The sequence below is a fragment of the Oreochromis niloticus genome, linkage group LG7 (genome assembly GCF_001858045.2).
Source record: "Oreochromis niloticus isolate F11D_XX linkage group LG7, O_niloticus_UMD_NMBU, whole genome shotgun sequence".
In the NCBI taxonomy this organism is placed as follows: domain Eukaryota; kingdom Metazoa; phylum Chordata; class Actinopteri; order Cichliformes; family Cichlidae; genus Oreochromis; species Oreochromis niloticus.
This window is the reverse complement of record NC_031972.2, coordinates 385,155-407,396: the sequence shown is the minus strand read 5'-3', so window position 1 is coordinate 407,396 and position 22,242 is coordinate 385,155. Positions and strand designations below refer to the sequence as shown.

At 44.0% G+C, this 22,242-nt stretch overlaps 2 protein-coding genes across 5 annotated transcripts; one reads left to right on the top strand and one right to left on the bottom strand.

Moving 5' to 3' along the window:
* Positions 1-753: 753 nt before the first annotated feature.
* LOC102079684 (E3 ubiquitin-protein ligase RNF6) lies at positions 754-6,872 on the top strand. Of its 4 annotated transcripts, none has more exons than XM_019360900.2 (14): positions 773-872; positions 1,164-1,332; positions 1,962-2,067; positions 2,302-2,418; positions 3,179-3,295; positions 4,147-4,245; positions 4,732-4,848; positions 4,986-5,083; positions 5,160-5,258; positions 5,379-5,427; positions 5,778-5,842; positions 6,162-6,283; positions 6,374-6,473; positions 6,547-6,872. In XM_019360900.2, exons 3-14 carry the CDS (start codon positions 1,992-1,994, stop codon positions 6,616-6,618), a joined length of 1,131 nt encoding a protein of 376 aa, XP_019216445.1. In that variant the 5' UTR covers positions 773-872; positions 1,164-1,332; positions 1,962-1,991; the 3' UTR covers positions 6,619-6,872. The 4 variants fall into 4 exon arrangements, with proteins under 4 accessions (XP_005449198.1, XP_005449197.1, XP_019216445.1 ...); XM_013265599.3 differs by having other exon boundaries at positions 1,164-1,397; XM_005449141.4 differs by lacking the exon at positions 1,164-1,332 and having other exon boundaries at positions 754-872; positions 4,986-5,047.
* lyrm5b (LYR motif containing 5b) lies at positions 6,747-7,092 on the bottom strand (the record flags this gene model as incomplete). The annotated part of the gene is made up of 1 exon (XM_013264469.3): positions 6,747-7,092. A coding segment is annotated over one exon (312 nt), but the record flags the coding sequence as incomplete, so codon positions are not given.
* Positions 7,093-22,242: the final 15,150 nt, after the last annotated feature.

The window sequence follows — 22,242 nt, the reverse complement described above, 5'->3', positions numbered from 1 at the left end:
GTTCAAAAATAATAAAAAGTATTTTATTTAGGTCATAAATTTAATTCCATTCTATTTTATTTACATAGCACCAAATCACAACAGCAGAGCCTCGTGGTGCTTTATGCTGTAAGACAAGGACCCTAAAATAATACACCCCAACAATCAGATGACCCCCTGTGACCACTTTGGGAAGGAAAAACTCCTTTTTAACAGGAAGAATCAGAAGGCTCAAAGTTGTTAACTATTCACGTTTCAGGTGGAAAGCAGCTGCTGTCAGGTGGAAGTGAAGCCTTTACTCTCCACCAGACTCCATTCACAAAAACATTAATTTTAACCTCACAGGAAACGAGCCACTGGTCTCCTTTTCTACTGTGGATTTGTGTTTTTCTGTGACTTTGGTGTTTCTGTGGGTTAGTGTGCAGTTTTGTCGGATCAGTGTGGAGCCGATAATAAAAATACACGTGAAACTTTATTATCCAGCTATTACTGATACAGTAGAGGCAACAAATCCAGCCTCAGCAATTCTCGACCTAAAACACATAGATATATTGTATCCTTTAACCTCTACCAGTTCCCACAGTCTCATCAGGTGTGTGGATATCAGTGATGGTGAGTTCAGGTGACAGGTGAAGTCCTGGGTGTGTGGGTGGGGACTGTGACACACCTGTGTGTGTGTGTGTGTGTGTGTGTGTGTGAAGCAGAAAGATGAACGAGTTTTCATTGTGTTGGTGAAATGAACTCTACTCTCATTAAACGTCAGAGCCGCTCAGATCTAATTAAAGAAGAGTGGGCGGGGCTTACGACACGTCACGTATATGTATATAGTCGGAGAGCCTCCCTGCCACCCAGCGTGTGCCTCTCTGAGTATCAAATGCAGACCTCCAGGCAAGGTAGGTGCTCAGTGCTCTCCTCTGTTATTATTATTATGGTTAAAATAGTAACTATAGTTTAAACTAGCAGCTTTCATTTTCGTTCTTATGATTTTACCGCTGCGTCATGAATCAGCTCAAATCACAAACTTTTACTTTCACTTCCTCGGCCGTGACAGTCGGAGCATCCGGATCCTTTCAGCCTGTTATGAAAGTGCTAGTGCTAATCAGGAAAGTGTGGCTGACAGAGAAAGGATTCGGACCCACAGAGTCAGACTTTACAGGAAACTGAATCTGAGCTTCATCCTGCAGTTACACTTCTCCGAGAGACGTCACTGCTCGGTTTGTAGCAGATGTACCGATAGACACACCCCTGCGCCACCGGAACATTCAAACACCGTCAGTCCAGGGGCGTGTCCGGGGACACGGGTGCATGGGGTGGCACCCTACCTGATCACCAACCACCAGGAGCTGAGTACATGTACTCGAGTTCTTCACTGAAATACACGTTATTGTACTGAATCCAAGTATTTCAGTTTTACTGAGGCAAATATTACGTTTCCTACACTTTATTTTCAACTGTCTTATTGGTTTGCTGATTAATTGCATTATTGTAGCTCCAACCCCACGGCAATAATTAGCTGCTGCAACATCAGTATCAGTAATTATGATCCAATAATATCCACAGTGCTTAATAAATTATTGAACCACCTGCTGTAAAAACAAGGAAACACAAATATTTTAGAAATCTGACAAAACTGTTTAAAAATAAAACATCATATGTTCATTTAACACCAGACTGTTCAATAAATTATTATTACATAGTAATAATAATATTTTTTCATATTTTTTATGAAAAACTGTAAATGTTAGAATAGAATAGGCCTTTATTGTTGTTGTATATGTATAAATAAAAGATAAATAATAGAAAGCAGGAATAAAGAGCAACCAGGAAATCTGCTCACCTGCACAGAGAGCTGCAGGTGAGCAGATTTCCAGGTGAGGGACAATCTGCTGTTTTTATCACTGGGCTCATTCCACAGATTCATGGTGTTAAAAACTTGCATTTGTAATCAGTGACTGTTTTCTCATGAGTCGTTTGTCCTGCAGCTGTGCTGGAGCAGTTCATCATCAGTGACAATGAGGAGGTCACAGCAGGTGGAGGAAGACGAGGCGCTGGCCCGACGCCTGCAGCTAGAAGCCGACTCAGAATTTGGTACATGTCGTGGCGGTGGTGGTGGTGGTGGTTGGGGACTTTATGTAATTCTATAGAATTTACCAGCTTAGACAGGCGGTGCAGTCAGTGTGAGGAGATCATTCAATGCCATTTTATTCATAGAGCACCAACAGCAATATACTGAAAAGGGGGTTGCAAAGGGGCAAGCATGTTACCCTTTGAATATTTCACTGTTTTAAACTCTGAATCAAACATTAATCTCTTCTCCTGCAGCTGGGGTGGAGCAGATCTCCATCACTGAGGAGCAGCAGGCTGCGGTTCGTTTACAGCAGATGGAGGAAGATAAGCTGCTGGCCCGACGGCTGCAGGCGGAAGACGACTCAGACATCGGTACGTGTCGGTCTTATCGGGGGGGGGGGTCTTCACCTGTCCGTCTGCTGCTTTTGTAAGTGAACCAAAGAAAACGCTAATACTAAATAACTCCTCTAACTGCTATGAACGTCATGTGACTTATGTATGTAATACTTATGTATTACAACTTCCTGCCATGCGTGTCTTTGACAAATGAAACACGGAAGTAAGACTTTTCACACCTTTGTTCATTTTTCGTATTTGGCGACGTGTACCTGACTTTATGGGTCAGAGGAACACAGAGGAACCCTCAATCGAGACTCACATAAAGAGACAAGCACTCTGACTAAAACAGACGGAGGATGGCCAAGAACAAACTAGGCTCCGCCCCTAAACTGGTCCTGGTAATTTAGACTAACAGGAGCAAAACCAAAAACAGGACCACTGGTACTTCCCAGCTCGGCCTGTACTTAAAAAAACAACAACAAAAAAAAACTGTCAAAGCTGCAGTTGGTGCTGACGGAGGTGAAGGGTGACCATGCTCCGCCTTCTCTGAAGTGGGGAGTGGGGAGACTGCAACCCCCTCAGCCCCCCTCCTTCACACGGCCCTGTCCAAGCTGTCCTGTAGGGAACGACTGTGATTGGCTGTGGTCACGAGTCAATTTGAATTTCATTAAACATAATTTTTAATTGATTCATTAATTTTAGTCTTTTGCACTTTAAATATCACTCAATGGTGCACATGTCTCTGGGGCTATCTTCTTTGGTCTGGATGGAGTCTGTGTCGTTTCTCCTGCAGCTGTGGTGGAGCAGATCTCCATCAGCGAGGAGGAGGAGGCTGCGGCTCGTTCGCAGCAGCTGAGGGAAGACGAGGCGCTGGCCCGACGGCTGCAGGCGGAGGACGACTCGGACATTGGTACGTGTCGGCGTTACACACACACACACCTGGATCATTTTAACTGTTTGAATATTGGAACCCTTCTTTCACTGCTGCTTTAGTTTTAGCGTCTCTGACGGTTGTTGGTGACACGAACAAGCCGAACCAACCCTGGAGTTACTCTTCTCTCAGCATCAGGAACATTAAAGTTCCCGATGTTTCCTAAACTCCACTTTTATCTTTCAACTTCTCCAAAATTTCCAGATCAGCCAAGTGTGTTAGACAGGTGGAGGAGTGAGGTGAGGGGGCGTGGTCTCCTCCTGCAAACTGAAAAACTGTTTGTGCATTTTTCCCTGTTAATTTTAATGGGCGTGAATCCCAAAAACTACCCCCACCATGTAGTTGTCACAGTAGCAGTCTGAGCTTCATGAAGGCTTTGCTCTTTTCTTTCCTGGGATTTTATTCTGTCCTCTTTCATCCTGAGTTTTTGTCTCCGTCACAGGGTTCACTGTTCTCTCATAGTGCCCCGTCCCAACACAACGACTATAAAACCTCTGGGCTGTTTCTGTTTCATTTAAAGCAGGAAGTCAGAAATTCGTACTTCCAAGCGGGATTTTCAGCTTTGAAAGTTGAAGCATTCCCACCAACCTGAATCTCCGACCTTCATAAATCAGTTTTAAGCTCTGATGGGTCGTCATACATGTTGCTGATGACTCAGTTGCAGGAACACGCGCATCCTCCACATTAGTTATTATTACAACAGTTAACATGCATGTCACTCGTGCTGTCACACTTTGTCAGCGTGGTGTCTTTGAACGCAGCACGGAGGCTGCTGACTCAGCAGCTGAACCCTCAGTGGAGGTTTGTCTCATCCTTTGTTTCTTCTGCAGCTGCGGTGGAGCAGCTCGCCATCAGCAAGGACGACGCCATTTGTTTCCAGCAGGCGGAGGATGACGAGGAGCTGCAGGTGGAGTCTGGCTCAGAGATCGGTACGTCAGCGTTACGTTAGGCTGTGGTGGGAGTCGGCGAGTGAAACGGGCGCTTCTTTCAGGCACTGCTCGGTAATCGCTGCTCGCCGTTCACTCACAGCTGCTCGATGAGCAAACATCACTGTTCCCACTTCCACGGTTTGCATACAGGGCAGGATTCTCACTGTGGAAGAAAGGAGCGCTTGATTTGCTTTTTCATGGTGTTTTAGGGTTTGTTTGGTTTTACTGTAAAATTTTCAAGTTTTTTTCTGATTTTGTTTTATTTTGTATTTATTTTTTTAAATGTTTTGCCTTTTAATTCTATATCCTTCATTCATCATCATCTTCATCATGTGATGTTGTGTCACGGCGGTGTGGTGGTCAGCAGGGTTCACAGTGAGAAGGTTCTGGTTCTGTGTGGGTTCTCCGGTTCTCCCACAGTCCAAACTCTTATTTTTATTATTACTATATGATGATGGAGTCTGTGACGAGTGGTTTCTCCTGCAGCTGTGGAGGAGCAGATCTCCAGCTGCGAGGAGGAGGAGGCTGCAGTTCCTTCACAGCAGGTGGAGGAAGACGAGGCTCTGGCCCGAAGGCTGCAGGCGGAGGACGACTCAGTGATCGGTATGTGTCAGTGTTGGGGGGGTGGACCTTGAGAACGATGGGGAACATCGGTATTATTGAAACGTGATTGGCCTGGCGGTGGTTCTATTCTCCTGCTGAACCTTCAGGGTTCTTCTGATGCTTTGTTTGTTCTGCAGCAGCGGTGGTGGAGCAGCTCGTCGTCAGCGACGAAGAGGAGGAGGCCACTGGTTTACAGCAGGTGGGGGATCACAAGGAGCTGCACCGACACCTACAGGTGGAGGCAGACTCGCACCATACACCTCACCTGAGGCAGAGCGAACAGGTGTTCACATTTCTGTTTGTTCCTCCAGGTTCGGCTGGACCAAGTGGAGCCCACGCTGCACAGCAGACACCGTCACCACCTCCATTATCACCACCTCCATCAGCTTCATCATCATCGCCTCCACAGGGTGAGGCAGCCAATCACAGTCTGATTGTGGATTTAATATTATCAAAAGTGGTGCTGCATTCATGAAGCGTGCGACGTTTTGCTTTGATTCGCTGACTGAGCCGTGACCTTGTCTCTGCAGGGTCATCCCACAGAGCGCCGCTGGATGATTCAGGTGGCCTCCGGAGAAGGTGAGCACCAAAAACCAAGTACTACAGAGATGTGGTATAAATACATGCAGTATTTCAGTCCAATTGGGTCTTTGTAGTATTTGTGGTTTTTCTACTCGCTCTTGTTAAAGTAAAGATTTAAAGATATTTTTTCTCTCTATAAAAACTAAACAAACGTCTGATTTCAAGGCTTTGATTAGAAATCTACAGTAAACGTGACGAGCGAAGCCCTCTTCACATGTTTCAGCAGTTAAACACAAGCTGCTCAAACCTGTCTGACCAATCAAACGACAGCGTAGAAACCTGACCAATGGGCAGCGTGACACTGTTGCAGCGCTTTAATCGGTCTGCTTCTGCTGATCGTTCCACAGATCTGATTGGTCATCGCGGGAGTAGGGACGCCACATCTAATGACGCTGAGGGAAACGACTACGAGGTGAGGAGTCTTGAGGAGGGGGAGGAGTCATTCTGCAGATTTTGTCCACTCAGGGACAAAAATCACGTCAAAATCTTTCTTTGGAGCTTTTTTCCAAAAAGTTGTTTTTAATTTGAATCTTTTTTTCTTCTTCGTGTCAGTTTAAAGCTGCACAGCTTCTTTTTCTTTAATGTTTTATCTCAGACTTGGTTTGTGTTCTCTTTTTTACGCTCCTCCTTCATGTTACAGTTAAACTCTTACAGTTAAAGGCTGCAGGTAATCAGCGTGGACCAATCAGGGTCCAGATGTCAGAGTGTTGACGCCTCTGCTTGTCTTTCAGTCTCTGCTGGAGCTCGAGGAGCATCAGGGCGCCGTGAGGACCAATCAGCTGAGTGCGACGGATATCCAGAGGTTTCCCACCAAGGTGTTCCGGAGATGCGGCGGCAGCGGCGGTAACACACAGTGAGTCTCCGAGCTCGACGTTTGTAACGCTGAAAACAAACAAACCCCAAACCTGCACGCTAACACGTCTCTGTGCTGATTGGCCGGCAGGTGTCAGATCTGTTTCTGCGACTACAGCGACGGCGAGAAGCTGAGGATGCTGCCCTGTTTCCATGACTACCACGTCCACTGTATCGACCAGTGGCTGAAGGTAACGCCGTGCTCGGTTATACGGAGATGACATAAACTCAGAACGCCGCCTGACCCTGTCTCCTCCCCCTCAGGATAACCCCACCTGTCCAATCTGCAGAGTCAACCTGGCCGACAAAGACGCCATCGCCCCCCCCGACCTCTGACCTTGTTTCTACTGTTTCCTATGGGAGCAGACAGGAAGGAAGGAAAGAGGACTCACACTTGTTTTTGTTTTGAATACTTTAATTTAAAGGTTTCGCTCGGTGGTCATGTGACCTCAGGATTAGAACCGTAAACCTCAGAGCCGTTCGTGTCATCGTCGCAGTTTAGTCCTCGTAGTAGCACTTCTTCATCGCTCTGTACTTCCTCAGGTAGTAAAGTGCCTCCAGCTCCCGGGCCATGTACTCGCCACGCGCGATCAGGGCCTTTATCTGCTTGGGGTCCTCCACCGCCTTGTTCCTGGCAAACGCCGCTCTCAGACGGTCCCGGAAGTAATCGCCACCTTTGGGGTACTCCCGGCTGAGGTAGAGGAGCTCCAAGGAGGAAGAGGACGTGTTAGCATCAGAGCTGCAGCAAAAATACGTCTTTATTTTTATTAAAGGGCAAAAAGGCGGCCGATGTATGACAGCACATGATGATCACATGATCTTAAAATCAGCACAGGTCTTAAAATCACTCTGATCTTAGGTCTGACACACCTCCAGAGGCCAATATGTTTTATCAGGACAAGCAGCAGGAACACCTTCAATACAGTCTGACTTCCCAGGTTCACTTTATGTTGGCGATAAACCCTCCGAGGATCCACGAGTGCTTTTAGTGATTCACTTTACCAAAGATGACTCTTGCTTTGTAATTCCTTCAGCGGGCGCTTCCTGTAGAGACCTTATCTTAGTCTAAAGCTGATAACAGAAAGTCTTTTCCTAAAGAGAGTCAAAGGTTTATCTGCAGATAGTTCTGCGGTCATAAAGGCGCCGCTGATTTCCATCCTACACGCTTCCTCGTGCATAAAAGCTTCAAAAACACTGATTGTTACAATGTCTCACGTTACTTTATACACCCAGGAACTTAAATGAGTTTATTTAAAGCTCTGCAAAGTCTCTTTATTAAGTTTGACTAAATCCATTATCAGACCGGGCTCTGGGCGACCGGCAGTGGCACTGCTCTGCAGAGAGGGCGGAGCTTCTGCGTGAGATGGACACAGGAAGCCTTTAAACCTTCACCATGAGGGATCACGAGTGCCGCCATCTTACTTTTTGGATTTATGAGATAAGAAAGCGCCCCCTGCTGCCTGTTTGTTTAAACTCACTGAATTAGTTTTGACTAAAGGAGTCGCCCCATCTCAGGTCACCACATTTTTATAGTTTACAGCAAAAATCTACAGTTTACATCTGCTAAGTTTTAGCTTCATGCATTAAATACTTTTCTACATTTTTACTCCTTAAAGAAATGAGCCACCAGGCTGTCTTTAAAAGCTCTTTGCTGGCCGATTCTGGCCCCCGGGCCTTACGTTTGACACGCCTGGTCTAAAGATAACCACAGCGCGTCTTATGTCGCGTGTGCAGCTGGTTTCACTCAGAACCCATTGAAAGGGGTGGGGCTACAGAGGGAGGCATGTTGGATTTCTGTGTTTTGGGCTTTAATGTTATTAAAATATTGTGACGGTGGGCTGCAAGTTTGATTGTTTGTTGGTTTTCTCTGCTAATGTAGATCACGGTGTAACGACGGCTCTGCCACTGAAACATGTCCGCTTTTTCACCCTTTAATAAATATGATGAAGTGTTCTCTTCAGAGTGTTTCTGACCATTTTTAAGGCCGAGCTGGGTGGATGATCTCAGCCCGATCCGATAAATAAGCTTTAAATATATCAGAACACCATTTCAGCGTCATTCTGACCAAGGGCGTAGATTTGGTTTTGGCATTGGTGGGGACGGATGATTCAACCACTGAACCCTGCCCTGTTTTTGTCTTTGCTTCTTGATAAAAAAAGGAGAAATGTACTTGCCTACATATGCTATTCTACATGCTTTTAAACCATTTAAAATTACAATTCATAGTTTTATATGTAAATTATATAATGTTAAATTACTATTAAACAAATGACTAAGTATTTTAGACTTTAGTTTACTTCAGCCATATTTCATATAAATCAGGTATCATACAAAAATAAAAATAGCTTCAAACGCAGTCATGACAATAAAAGAATATGACTTTAAGGACTTAACAACATTACTTACTATATTATACTATACATTAGCACTAAGGGAACACTGAATGACCTGCTGGTTTTTGTCCATAAAACTACTCATCTAAGATTACCACAAAGTAAAAGATCTCTCAGCAGAATTATGCAACATCTGAGTCACTCATCAGTAATGTTTGTAGGGTGAGTGCATTTTTAAAACAATTTGTGCAAACTGCACTACAAGGTGGAATATTTGCAAAGTCATGACTACCTCATGATATATTGTCTCAAAAATCAACCCTGTGAATATGTCAGTGCCATTACGATGAAATTATTGTGTCACCAACATTTTAACGTTAGACATATAATTTTAACAGCCTCTGTAAACTAATATCCTGGCTCGCTCGAGGCTGCCGTTTTCTCTGACAGTTTCAATTTTCATTCAGTTTCCAAAACACGTTATTCATGGTTACATACAATTTTAGACCAAAGCCTAGCACAGCCTGTAACGTTATTATGACGGACACATTTTATGAGTGAACTTGACTTTAAGTGACTTACAGGTTTCTTTGAAAAATACTTTCTTATATCCAGGTTCTTCCTTTGTGCTGCCATCCTCCTCTCCTCCTCGCAGCGCAGGCTTGCTGCTGCTAAAACTAAACAGAGCTCCCTGAAAGGCACAGCCAATCACATTGGCCATTGATAGGTTTGTAGCTTGAACCTATTCGCTGGAACGTTGAAGGCAATGTAATTACACAACAAGCAAGACCCGAGTAGGCAACATTCTTTATGTTTCACGTGCACGGGAGAGAACTGGACAGGCGCCGTTCCTTCGCTTGACCCCAGTTGCTCTCGTCCGCTCTCCCGTAACACTGCTCTTTTATTGTGGTTACATGAATATGCATAGGTTCATTAACACATGACGTATACATACACACAAAGAGTACCTTGCCTGTGATTTTGTGTACGCGTGTGTGTGTGTGTGTGTGTGTGGGGTCGAGATATGACCCCGTGAAGACTCCCCAAAGCTGGTGCCAGGAGTCTAGCGGTCCATCTGAACAAAAGGCTCTTAGACTCAAACAGATATACGTGTGTTTGCTATACCATATATCAGCAAGAGAAGATACGACCTCTCCTAGGAGGTGTGTGATCTATGCCAGAACACTCTGAAGAGGAGTGAACGCACTCCCCTCCTCATGCTACACAGAGTTGTTACAGGCCTCCTAGGATGAGACATTCTTTCAATCTACAAATGATTATATACTTCTAAGAATATATGAGTAAATATTTCTAAGCATAAATGACAATAAACAATACAAATCTAACATTCCCCCCTTTTGACAATTATGCTAGAAAAGTCCCCAGTTATGATCACGTCATGTCTGACAGTGTCAATGCAAACATTTTTATACTCAGCATATGTAAACGTACACAGTTTGACAAATATATTAGAAGTTATCCAAGTTCTCACCCAATGGTAAACTGCATCCTACGAGCAAACAAATGAATTGTTAATGGTCAAAAGAGAAATTAACATTTTCAAAAACACTCCAGCTTGGTTGTGCTCCTCTGCAAGACATGTAAATCGCACGTCTCTCTGCAGAGTGGTTTAAGTTCTGCAGGGTGTCATAAATGTCTCTTCCAGTTGTTTCCATCACTGTTCATAGGACCAGAGTCCAAATGTATGTAGAATAGACATTCAAACATACATTGAGTTTGTTGTTTGTCAACATCGTGAAAGCTGCAGACCTCTTCAGCACTCTAGTTTTATGGCCTCTGCCAACCCCCATCACCTCACTTCAGGCCTCCTTGTCATACATATCCTCCATTGTCCATCCTCTGCAGGAAAACCCTCTGTGGAAAGGGTGCTGGATCCAGTTATCTTACTGCTGTTATGATCCCAGCAGTCTTCAGAGTGTCATCGTATGCACAGTACAGTGACACAGCATTAGGTGATGTTCATAGGAAACTGCTGTCATCACCACCATAGCTTCTGGTTCCTGTGCTTCTCACAGAATCATGATGCCATCCTTGGACTCCCCCTGCGCTGTCGGTGGAGCTTGGCACGCTCCCCTCATCCTTCAGGTGCCCGTCTGTCGTCCACAATCTCCTCTGTTGGCCTCTGGAAAGCCCCCTTGGCACAGCTCTCATTCCAACGCAGCTTCATGGTCCTTGCTGTGGCTCCGAAGTCTGATCTCATGATGGGCCCCAAACAGCTCGACCTTTGACCTCAACCACTGCCTGGACGCGATTATGCCTGGAATGGGTTGCTTCTCACTGGGCCTCAGAAGATTTCTCAGGAGATTCCTTTCAGCAATACTCTGACTGCTGCACCTGTATTTCCTTGCTAGGAGGAAAAACCTCTACTTGGAAAGCATGTAAACCATCATCAAACCACATTCTTTAGTTCAGTGAGCTTCATTTATGGACCATCAAAGCCCCATCTGAACATGGATGCACCACTTGCATAGGTTTAATACCCGTTGACTAACTGTTAATCACACAAATCACTGCAACAATCTTAAAAAACATAGTTTAGAAAACAGAGAAAACATAGTTTAATGTAATTCTTGTAATTCTGGACCCCTCCTCTTGACGCATGGACACTCCCATGAGTCAACTCATCAAACCTAGATTCCTGTCTTAAAGGAAAAGGTTAGCTAGATCATGTCCCAGGCAACATCAGGGCTTCACCTCCTCTGGAGTAGCTCTGTAACCCTACAATAAAAGATGTTAGTGTGTTTTGCATATTAAACTTGCTCAAAACCTGGCTCCGCCTGGAGCCTGCACACACACCATCATGGCCTGGAAAACAAGATCTGGAAGTGAAATCAAACTCCACACTTATAAACACTTGTATCATAAGAGTAATAAAGCATTCAGCATCAGCAGGACAAGTATCATGTGCAGGTTTTCTCAAATCAGTAAACCACAATTATTGCCATAATTTGCCTCAGACATGGATCATCCCATGTACTCAGTTAACATTAATGTAATCGGTGACTTCCCTTAAGCAAAGTCACTCCACTTAGCTATCACTAGGAGCTCAGTAGTGGCCAGCTAATGAGCCCCATACTAAACTATTCCACAAACACTGCATCTCTTATTTGCTTTCTCATGTTACTTGTCCGTCTCTGCTGAATCCTCTACATGCACTCTTAGAAAACAAACATTAGCAACACACATGGACAATCCTGGAGGTCAGGCACAAATTGACAGGGTCCAGAGGTGCTATAAAAAGACCATAAAATTAGCCATCCATAGCTGTGGAAAGAAGTGACACTAGGTTCAACACAGGGAATGTTTCACATGTTATTCACATCGTCAAAGTAACCTTCACATTTTCCCAAAAACACAGTGTAACAGCATCACCAACTCATAACCTGTAAACACAGTTCTCTTCACACATAAACCCAGAAATCCTGTAGTAAAAAAACATCAACCAGCTATCCTGGTATAAATCACATGATCAAATCACATGAAGACTGTGATGCTGTAGAAAAGTTGGCGCTGCGCAGGTGTATACACACTTTCTCACAGTTACCTCTGTGAGCAACACAAGGTAGTGAATAACACCCCTGGTAGATGCACAGACACAGAAAGTGACATTTAAAAGGTTAAATCATCATGTAACCTCGAATGTTGTTGTCATCTTTCTGCTCCTGTAAAAAGAAACACACATAGATTCATCTGCACCTTTGTCAGGTGGGGGTTAACTTCGCACAGTGATGTCAGTCAGTCTGTCAACTTCTGTCCGCTTTTACCAGTCAGTCAATTTTATTTTCTCTCACTCATTCATTCATGCATTCATTCATTCTTTCTTTGCTGACAGTGGAAATTATTGTCGCATTTTCATTTCCACTTCTCAGCAAAATGACGTCATTTCAAAAAGAAAAGAAAAACTTTATATTGGATTATCTCGCTTAATCCTTTTTTGGGTAGGGACCTATTTTCTAATTGTCCCATATAAGTGGCTTTCTCCAGAGCCCATTGTAATCTTTTGGAGAAACTCACTTGCAACAATTTTCTCGACGACGTGTCGTATAGCGCTTCTGTTCTAATCGTGCAGATCTGCTCCAAACGAGATCATCAAACAAAACTTTCAGTGCACTGTGAAAGTATTAAAATAAAAAGGCCTCGTTCAGTCATGACACATGCTCCTCATCTCAGGAGGGTAAATCATACCATTAGCATGGTTTATCATACCATCATACTAATTGGCAGGCTCAACTTCACAACAAAAGAAAAATCATCAGCTAGATAAACTCCAACCCAACACATCCCATTCACTCGTGCTAGAATTCAATCACCTTTCATTAATCTAAGAACCATCAACTAATTTGCATATCAGCTATTAACCCACTAAGTTGACAGGACAACAAAAATGCATGTTCAAAATATTATCACAAAAATAGAATTTCCCTCATACAGTAAAATATTTTGTGCTGCATCAATCAGGCAGAAAACATCCCCCAATTTACTATATTAACAACTAAATTTATTGTCTGATCACTGGTTGGTCAACCCAGAATCTTTTTTTTTTTCCCACAAAAATTAAACTGTTGTCCTGCAACCTAGAGAGTTAACTGTCAGCATTGGATAAATTCAGCATTTGATAACAAGCGTCTGTTAAATTTACACTATTTTAACACTGATGAGAGACAACAAGCTGATCTTCATTGCATGTGTGTTTGTGTTATTAGGCAGGTTTAATCAATGTCTCTGGAGTTGCATCTCCAGCAGGGCATGTTCTTAAAGCTGCCTTTCCTACACACTCCTCTGCTATTAATTGATCATTTTTAACCAATGTGCTATGAGTCCACCGGTGTTTTCATCACACAAGGTGACTTGGACAAGATGATAAACAGACTCACATACTCAAGATGCTGCCTAATCTTCATGAGCTCTCTTGTGTTTGTGTTAGTAGGGTTAATGCATGTTCTGCTTGTGTGTGTGATTTTGTATATGTTTCTTTTTGCAGTGTTTCAGATTCCTTCACAATTTTCCACTTAAGCAGTCAGTTTTCTTTTCCCCAGGTTTGCTAACCCAAATTTTGATTTCCCACATTAAACAACAGCTTTCTCTGTGTCCTTACTTACTCTCACTCTGTTGTCCTCTCCCACTTCAACAGCCCAACAGCCGGCAGTTCTCCTTCAGCTTTGTCCTGTGTTCCACTGTCTCTTCTTGCCATTTTCTCCAAAGGTGGCAAATGTCAAACTCCAACAGTCTCCTCAGTTCTCCTCAAACGTCCTTTTCACAAGCACAGTGACTTTGCAGCTTGTTGGAAACACAGTGTCATTCATCCAATCAGTCAGGATGATGGTTTGCTCTTCTTCTCCACTGCTGTTTGTCCACACTGCTGCTGCTTGCTGGGACTCTTTGCTCAGGACTTTGCTGCTGCCTCTTATCTGCCATGTTATTGCTCTTTGGAGCTGCATTCCTTGTCTTCAGGGAGGAGTGAGAGCTCACTTGTGAGGTTGAGGGACACATGGTGCTGTAAATAAGTTAGCCAAAAATTGGCCTGAACATTTCCAATAGTGTTAAACTATAACTTTATTCCGACTGCTGCATGTGGGAAATCGACCCAGGTCTGCTTTTCATCTGAAAGTGACAAAACTAAGACATTTCCATTATTATTATCACTGCTTAACCAACACACAGAACTCTGTTTTTTGAACTCTCCTTTCTTAAAAGCAGAAAATGAGATTGTAGTTGTTCTTGGCTGATAAACACAAAACCTTTTTCCTATTATTTTCCATCTACAATGTAGATTTTGTCTCTGTTTTACTCTTTTTTTTCTTTACACTAGCTGGTGACCTGCAGAATCACCGCTCTCACAATTTGTGACAATTACATTTACACAGCGCACACACACACTGCGACGTCAGGCACATTCACACTCACTCTTTTCATCTGCATAAATAAATCATATGGCTGATGATATGTGCCATGGTGATCCATAAGTATGATCACAAGTTTATTTAATTATTTTTCAACCCAACAAAGCAAATAAACAAAAACATGATGCTGATGCTATGAACACTCTACACACATGAATCAAGATCCAGGAAAACTGCTGCGCATCTGAAAGAACTCACGGAAACGCTGCACACTCCAGTTATCATAATTATCATAGTTTTGTTTCCCTCTCTTTGACGAGTTCTCAGCCAGCTCCCGATCTGATAATGTGTAGCTTGCTCATCAGCTCAGAAGAGACAGCAACACAACCTCACACAGTGGTTGCGTGCTTTGCCCACAGTGGCAAAGACTTACAATTCAGCTTCTCCATCATGTAGTTTTCAGCTGTTTCACACAGGGTTCAGCATATTAGTTGTTTTCACAGGCGTACTCTATATCTCAACAATGGCTCATATTAGGATGACAGTTTTCAAACAGGTCAAGTGCCTCTATGCACTTCATTAGGTAAAATATTTGCCTATTTTACTTCATCTCATATGTCATCGTACTGAATTTGAGCAACCTTAAGTTTAACAGTCTCCATTGAGACTGTGTCAGCTCCCAAAAAGACAAAAAACAAACCAAAAACCAGCAATAAACAACTTAAACATAAAAAATCACAAAGAAAGAACAATACAGTATCCACATCTGAACCAAAGAGTAAAACAGTGAAATGTGGATTATTAAATATTAGGTCTCTCTCCTCCAAGTCTCTGTTAGTACATGACTTAATAATTGATCAACAAATCGATTTACTCTGCCTTACAGAAACCTGGTTGCAGCAGGATGATTATGTTAGTTTAAATGAATCAACACCCCCGAGTCATTCTAACTACCAGAAACCTCGAAGCACAGGCCGAGGGGGCGGTGTGGCAGCAATTTTTCACACCAGCCTATTAATTAACGAAAGACCAAGACAGACTTTTAATTCATTTGAAAGCCTGATGCTTAGCCTCGTCCACCCCAGCTGTAAAACTCAGAAACCAGTCTTACTTGTTATCATCTATCGTCCACCTGGGCCTTACACAGAGTTTCTCTCTGAGTTCTCAGACTTTTTATCTGATTTAGTGCTCAGCTCAGATAAAATAATTATTGTGGGTGATTTTAACATCCATGTAGATGCTAAAAATGACAGCCTCAACATGGCATTTAATCTGTTATTAGACTCAATTGGCTTCTCTCAAAATGTAAAAGAACCCACCCACCACTTTAATCACACTCTAGATCTTGTTTTAACATATGGCATAGAAACTGAACATTTAACAGTGTTTCCTGAAAACCCTCTGCTGTCTGATCATTTCCTGATAACATTTACATTTACAATAATTGATTACACAGCAGTGGAGAGTAGACTTTATCAAAGTAGATGTCTTTCTGAAAGTGCTGTAACTAAGTTTAAGAATATAGTCCACCCACTGTTATCATCTTCAATGCCCTGTACCAACATAGAGCAGAGCAGCTATCTGAACGCTACTCCAACAGAGGTCGATTATCTTGTTAATAATTTTACCTCCTCACTACGTACGACTCTGGATACTGTAGCTCCTGTGAAAACTAAGGCCTCAAATCAGAAGTACCTGACTCCGTGGTATAATTCTCAAACACGTAGCCTAAAGCAGATAACTCGTAAGCTGGAGAGGAAATGGCGTGTCACAAATTTAGAGGATCATCATTTAGCCTGGAGAAATAGTTTGCTGCTTTATAAGAAAGCCTTCCGCAAAGCCAGAACATCTTACTATTCGTCACTGATTGAAGAAAATAAGAACAACCCCAGGTTTCTCTTCAGCACTGTAGCCAGGCTGACAAACAGTCAGAGCTCTACTGAGCCAACAATCCCTTTAACATTAACTAGTAATGACTTCATGAACTTCTTCACAAATAAAATTTTTATCATTAGAGAAAAAATTACCAATAATCATCCCACAGATGTAATATTATCTACAGCTACTCTTAGTACCATCAATGTTAAGTTAGACTCTTTTTCTCCAATTGATCTTTCTGAGTTAACTTCAATAATTACTTCCTCCAAACCATCAACGTGTCCTTTAGACCCCATTCCTACAAAACTGCTCAAAGAAGTCCTGCCATTAATTAATTCTTCGATCTTAAATATGATCAACCTATCTCTAATAATCGGCTATGTACCACAGGCCTTCAAGCTGGCTGTAGTTAAACCTTTACTTAAAAAGCCATCTCTAGACCCAGCTGTCTTAGCTAATTACAGGCCAATCTCCAACCTTCCTTTCATATCAAAAATCCTTGAAAGAGTAGTTGTCAAACAGCTAACAGATCATCTGCAGAGGAATGGCTTATTTGAAGAGTTTCAGTCAGGTTTCAGAGCTCATCACAGCACAGAAACAGCTTTAGTGAAGGTTACAAATGATCTTCTTATGGCCTCTGACAGTGGACTCATCTCTGTGCTTGTCCTGCTAGACCTCAGTGCTGCGTTCGATACTGTTGACCATAATATCCTATTAGAGCGATTAGAACATGCTGTAGGTATTACAGGTACTGCACTGCAGTGGTTTGTATCATATCTATCTAATAGACTCCAATTTGTACATGTAAATGGAGAGTCCTCTTCACCCACTAAGGTCAATTATGGTGTTCCACAGGGTTCAGTGCTAGGACCAATTCTATTTACATTATACATGCTTCCCCTAGGCAACATCATTAGAAGACATAGCATAAATTTTCACTGCTATGCAGATGACACGCAGCTCTATCTATCCATGAAGCCAGGTAACACACACCAATTAGTTAAACTGCAGGAATGTCTTAAAGACATAAAGACCTGGATGGCCGCTAACTTTCTGCTTCTTAATTCAGATCAAACTGAGGTTATTGTACTCGGCCCTGAAAATCTTAGAAATATGGTATCTAAGCAGATTCTTACTCTGGATGGCATTACCTTGGCCTCCAGTAACACTGTGAGAAACCTTGGAGTCATTTTTGACCAGGACATGTCCTTCAACGCACATATTAAACAAATATGTAAGACTGCTTTCTTCCATTTGTGCAACATCTCTAAAATGAGAAATATCCTGTCTCAGAGTGATGCTGAAAAACTAGTTCATGCATTTATTACTTCCAGGCTGGACTACTGTAATTCATTATTATCAGGATGTCCTAAAAACTCGCTGAAAAGCCTTCAGCTAATCCAAAATGCTGCAGCAAGAGTCCTGACAGGGACTAGAAAGAGAGAGCAGATTTCTCCTGTTTTGGCTTCCCTTCATTGGCTTCCTGTTAAATCCAGAATTGAATTCAAAATCCTGCTCCTCACATACAAGGTCTTAAATAATCAGGCCCCATCTTATCTTAATGACCTTGTAGTACCATATCACCCTATTAGAGCACTTCGCTCTTGCACTGCAGGCCTACTTGTTGTTCCTAGAGTATTTAAAAGTAGAATGGGAGGCAGAGCCTTCAGTTTTCAGGCCCCTCTTCTGTGGAACCAGCTTCCAGTTTGGATTCAGGAGACAGACACTATCTCTACTTTCAAGATTAGGCTTAAAACTTTCCTTTTTGCTAAAGCATATAGTTAGGGCTGGACCAGGTGACCCTGAATCCTCCCTTAGTTATGCTGCAATAGACGTAGGCTGCCGGGGATTCCCATGATGCATTGAGTTTTTCCCTTCCAGTCACCTTTCTCACTCACTATGTGCTAATAGACCTCTCTGCATCGAATCATATCTGTTATTAATCTCTGTCTCTCTTCCACAGCATGTCTTTCATCCTGTTTTCCTTCTTTCACCCCAACCAATCACAGCAGATGGCCCCGCCCCTCCCTGAGCCTGGTTCTGCCGGAGGTTTCTTCCTGTTAAAAGGGAGTTTTTCCTTCCCACTGTCGCCAAAGTGCTTGCTCATAGGGGGTCATATGATTGTTGGGTTTTTCTCTGTATTTATTATTGTGCTATCTACTGTACAATATAAAGCGCCTTGAGGCGACTTTTGTTGTGATTTGGCGCTATATAAATAAAATTGAATTGAATTGAATTGAATTGAATTGAATTGAATTGAATTAATGCAGATTACTTTTAACAACTGGTTAAAGTAATGGTCTGGAGCACAGGCTGTTGTTGATCAGGGCAATCTAAAGAATCATCTAAACATTTTGTGTCAGCACGGGGTGGGGGAAAGCCATTCACCAGAGCATAGCTTAACTGCTGCTGATGTGGGCTGGCCTTCTCCACACGCTCTTCAAGGCTGCTGTGTTTTCTGAAAACTTAATCTCTTCCATTTATAAGCCTGCGATTAACCGCACGGCTCAGGTCCGCGTGAAACCCGCGCGACCGTGCTCGCGTGAACCCGCGCAGCTAAGGAGCCATTGCTCTCTTTTGTTTAAATACTTTGCGCTGCCAGCAGCGAAGTCCAGTCTGTCACCCTCTGACGCACTCTTGGTTGCTTAGGAACCCATGATAACAACAACAGTCAGCGTCACAGACCACGTGTTCTACTCCGCAGTCATTCACACAAACACACTCAACACAACAACAACAACACAAAATAGACCTATAACTTTCCCCAGCCTGCGTGAACCCGCACGGCCGTTGAGCTCCTGGACTCGCGTGTACCCGCGCAGTCACTGAGCTGCACCTGCCTGCGTGAAACCGCACGGCATAGGCCCGCGTGAAACCGCGCGGCCGTACAATTAAGGAGCCGTCGCTCTCTTTTTTATAAGCCTGCGTGAAACCGCACGGCTAAGGTCCGCGTGCAAGCCGCGCGACCGTGCTCGCGTGAACCCGCGCAGCTACAGTAATCTCTTAGTCGTTCTCTTTGAACTTACTTGGTGTTGCTTAGCGTGTAATATCAGCCTCGGATCCCGCCGATCGTCATTCATCGAAGAGAGAAAACAGACAGCTAATCCACCGGCCCGGTGACAAATTCTCACGTTTCGCTGACGTCAGGGTTCTCTCCTCGGTGAATGCCGACTCCAGGGATCCGGCGTCGAAGGACCAATTAATGATAGGTTTGTAGCTTGAACCTATTCGCTGGAACGTTGAAGGCAATGTAATTACACAACAAGCAAGACCCGAGTAGGCAACATTCTTTATGTTTCACGTGCACGGGAGAGAACTGGACAGGCGCCGTTCCTTCGCTTGACCCCAGTTGCTCTCGTCCGCTCTCCCGTAACACTGCTCTTTTATTGTGGTTACATGAATATGCATGTAACATGTTGACCTATGTTTGCATCAGCCGCTAGATGGCACTGTGTTGCGGAAATGTGTGTATTCTACTGGCGAGCAAGAAGCTCCAGAGGAAAAAATGAGAATGGGAAATAAAGTGGAATCGGAGCAGAGATCGGTGTGTGCGTGCATTTAATAAGAAGCTCGGTATACAGACAAAGACAATACATGGTGTCAGAGTAGCGGTTTTCTACGCAATCCCTCGCCGTCGGAAAGCGCAGACATGGAGGCTTACGGCGTTCCCACACCGCGCATGGATTGGGACTCTAGCAACCTGCCCGAGGCATGGCGGCGTTTTCAGCAGCACGCCGAGCTAATGTTCGCTGGTCCTCTTCGGGGGAAGGAGGAGGCAGACAAATGCAGCTACCTTCTTCTATGGGTCGGTGAGAAAGGACGGGACGTCTACAACACGTGGACGCTCACTGCAGACGACTCCCGAAAGCTTCAGACGTACTACGATAAGTACACTGATTACATCACACCGAAAGCTAACCCAATCTACGCCAGATATAAGTTCCATGAAAAGATGCAGGGTGAAAATGAGGCGTTTGAACAGTTTATTACAGAACTGAAACTGCTTGCTAAAGACTGTGGGTACCCAAATACAGATGAAATGGTCAGGGATCGCATTGTATTTGCCACTAGCTCGCCACACGTCCGAGAAAAGCTACTCAGCCAAGGCGCAGAGCTCACGCTAGAGAAAGCTATAGATATAGCACGATCACACGAGCTAGCAAAGCAACAGCTAAGATCTATGGGCCACTCCAGGGGCCAAGAAACTGTGCACGCCATCGGCAGGAAACCGCACAGACAAGAAAATGAAACAAGAAGCGTGAAACCAAAAGGACACGCTAATGTAACGCTAAAAACATGCAGCTATTGTGCCGGACAACACACTAATAAAGACATCTGCCCAGCAAAAGGGAAGCAATGTGCAAAATGCAAGAAAATGAACCATTTTGCAAGAGCATGCAGGTCAAAACTCCCTTCGCAGGCAAAAGCCCACCTCAAATCAGTACACACTGTGAGAGAGAACATAGAAATGACAACTAAGGACACAGATGAGGAGCAAGACTGTTTCTACATTGATAGCATCACCATAGAAAATGAAGGAAGACATGATGAGCAAGCATATGCAGACATGCAACTTGGTTTCCCCCCACATGCAGTGAGGTTTAAAGTTGACACTGGGGCACAAGCAAACACAATTCCAGCCAACATGTTCCAGACACTCTTCCCACATGTGGCACTGAAGCCTGTCACACACAAGCTCACAGATTACGGGGGACACTCACTCAGCGTGGAAGGGAAATGCCAGCTAAAATGCAAACACAAAGACAAAACCCGCACGTTGGAGTTCCATGTTGTTAACACAAGCGCCCCACCTGTATTAGCAATGAAAGCTTGCCGTGACCTTAACCTGGTCAGGATCGTGATGGCAGTGACGGAGGAAAGAAACAAGACAACCAACAGTTCGCAGGCAATACTAGACGAGTATGCTGACGTGTTCAAAGGGATAGGAGAATTTCCTGGTGAATGCAGTTTCCATGTAAACCCAGACGTCGCACCCACAGTCAGCCCACCTCGTCGGATTCCCATCGCTCTGCGAGCCCGACTCAAAGACGAGCTTGACAGCATGGAAAGGAACCAAATCATATGCAAGGTGACGGATCCTACGGACTGGGTGAATGCACTTGTTGTCGTGGAAAAACCCAAGACAGGCAGACTCAGAGTATGTCTGGACCCCAGACCCCTCAACAAGGCTATACAAAGACCCCATTACCCTCTACCCACCTTGGAGGATGTCACCACAAAACTTGCTGGGGCCAAGTATTTCAGTGTTTTGGACGCCAGATCAGGCTACTGGGCCATTAAGCTAAGCCACGAATCATCGTTGTTAACCACATTTAATACTGTGTTTGGCAGGTACCGCTTCCTCAGGCTGCCATTCGGCATAATCTCAGCCCAGGATGAGTTCCAGCGACGCGTGGATGAGACCTACGAGGGCCTGAGGGGCGTGGCAGCCATTGTGGACGATGTGTTGGTCTTCGGAGCAACCAAACAGGAGCATGACGACAACTTGAGGGCCATGCTGCAGCGCAGCAGGGAGAGAGGTGTAAAACTGAACCCTGACAAGTGCACCATCTGCGTCAAAGAGGTCAGTTACTTCGGTCACACATTGTCACACGAAGGACTAAAACCAGATCCACAAAAAGTAAAAGCAGTCCAAGACATGGCGCCCCCACAGAACAGGGCAGAACTGGAAACAGTGTTGGGGATGGTTAATTATTTAGCAAGATTTGCCCCACACCTGTCAGAGATAAACGCACCACTCCGCCAGCTGTTGAAGCAGGACAGTGAGTTTGTATGGGACAAGAACCATGACAGATCCTTTCAACAAATGAAGGAGCTGATCACTAGAGAACCAGGCCCAGTTCTCTCCTTCTTCAACCCCAAGAAAG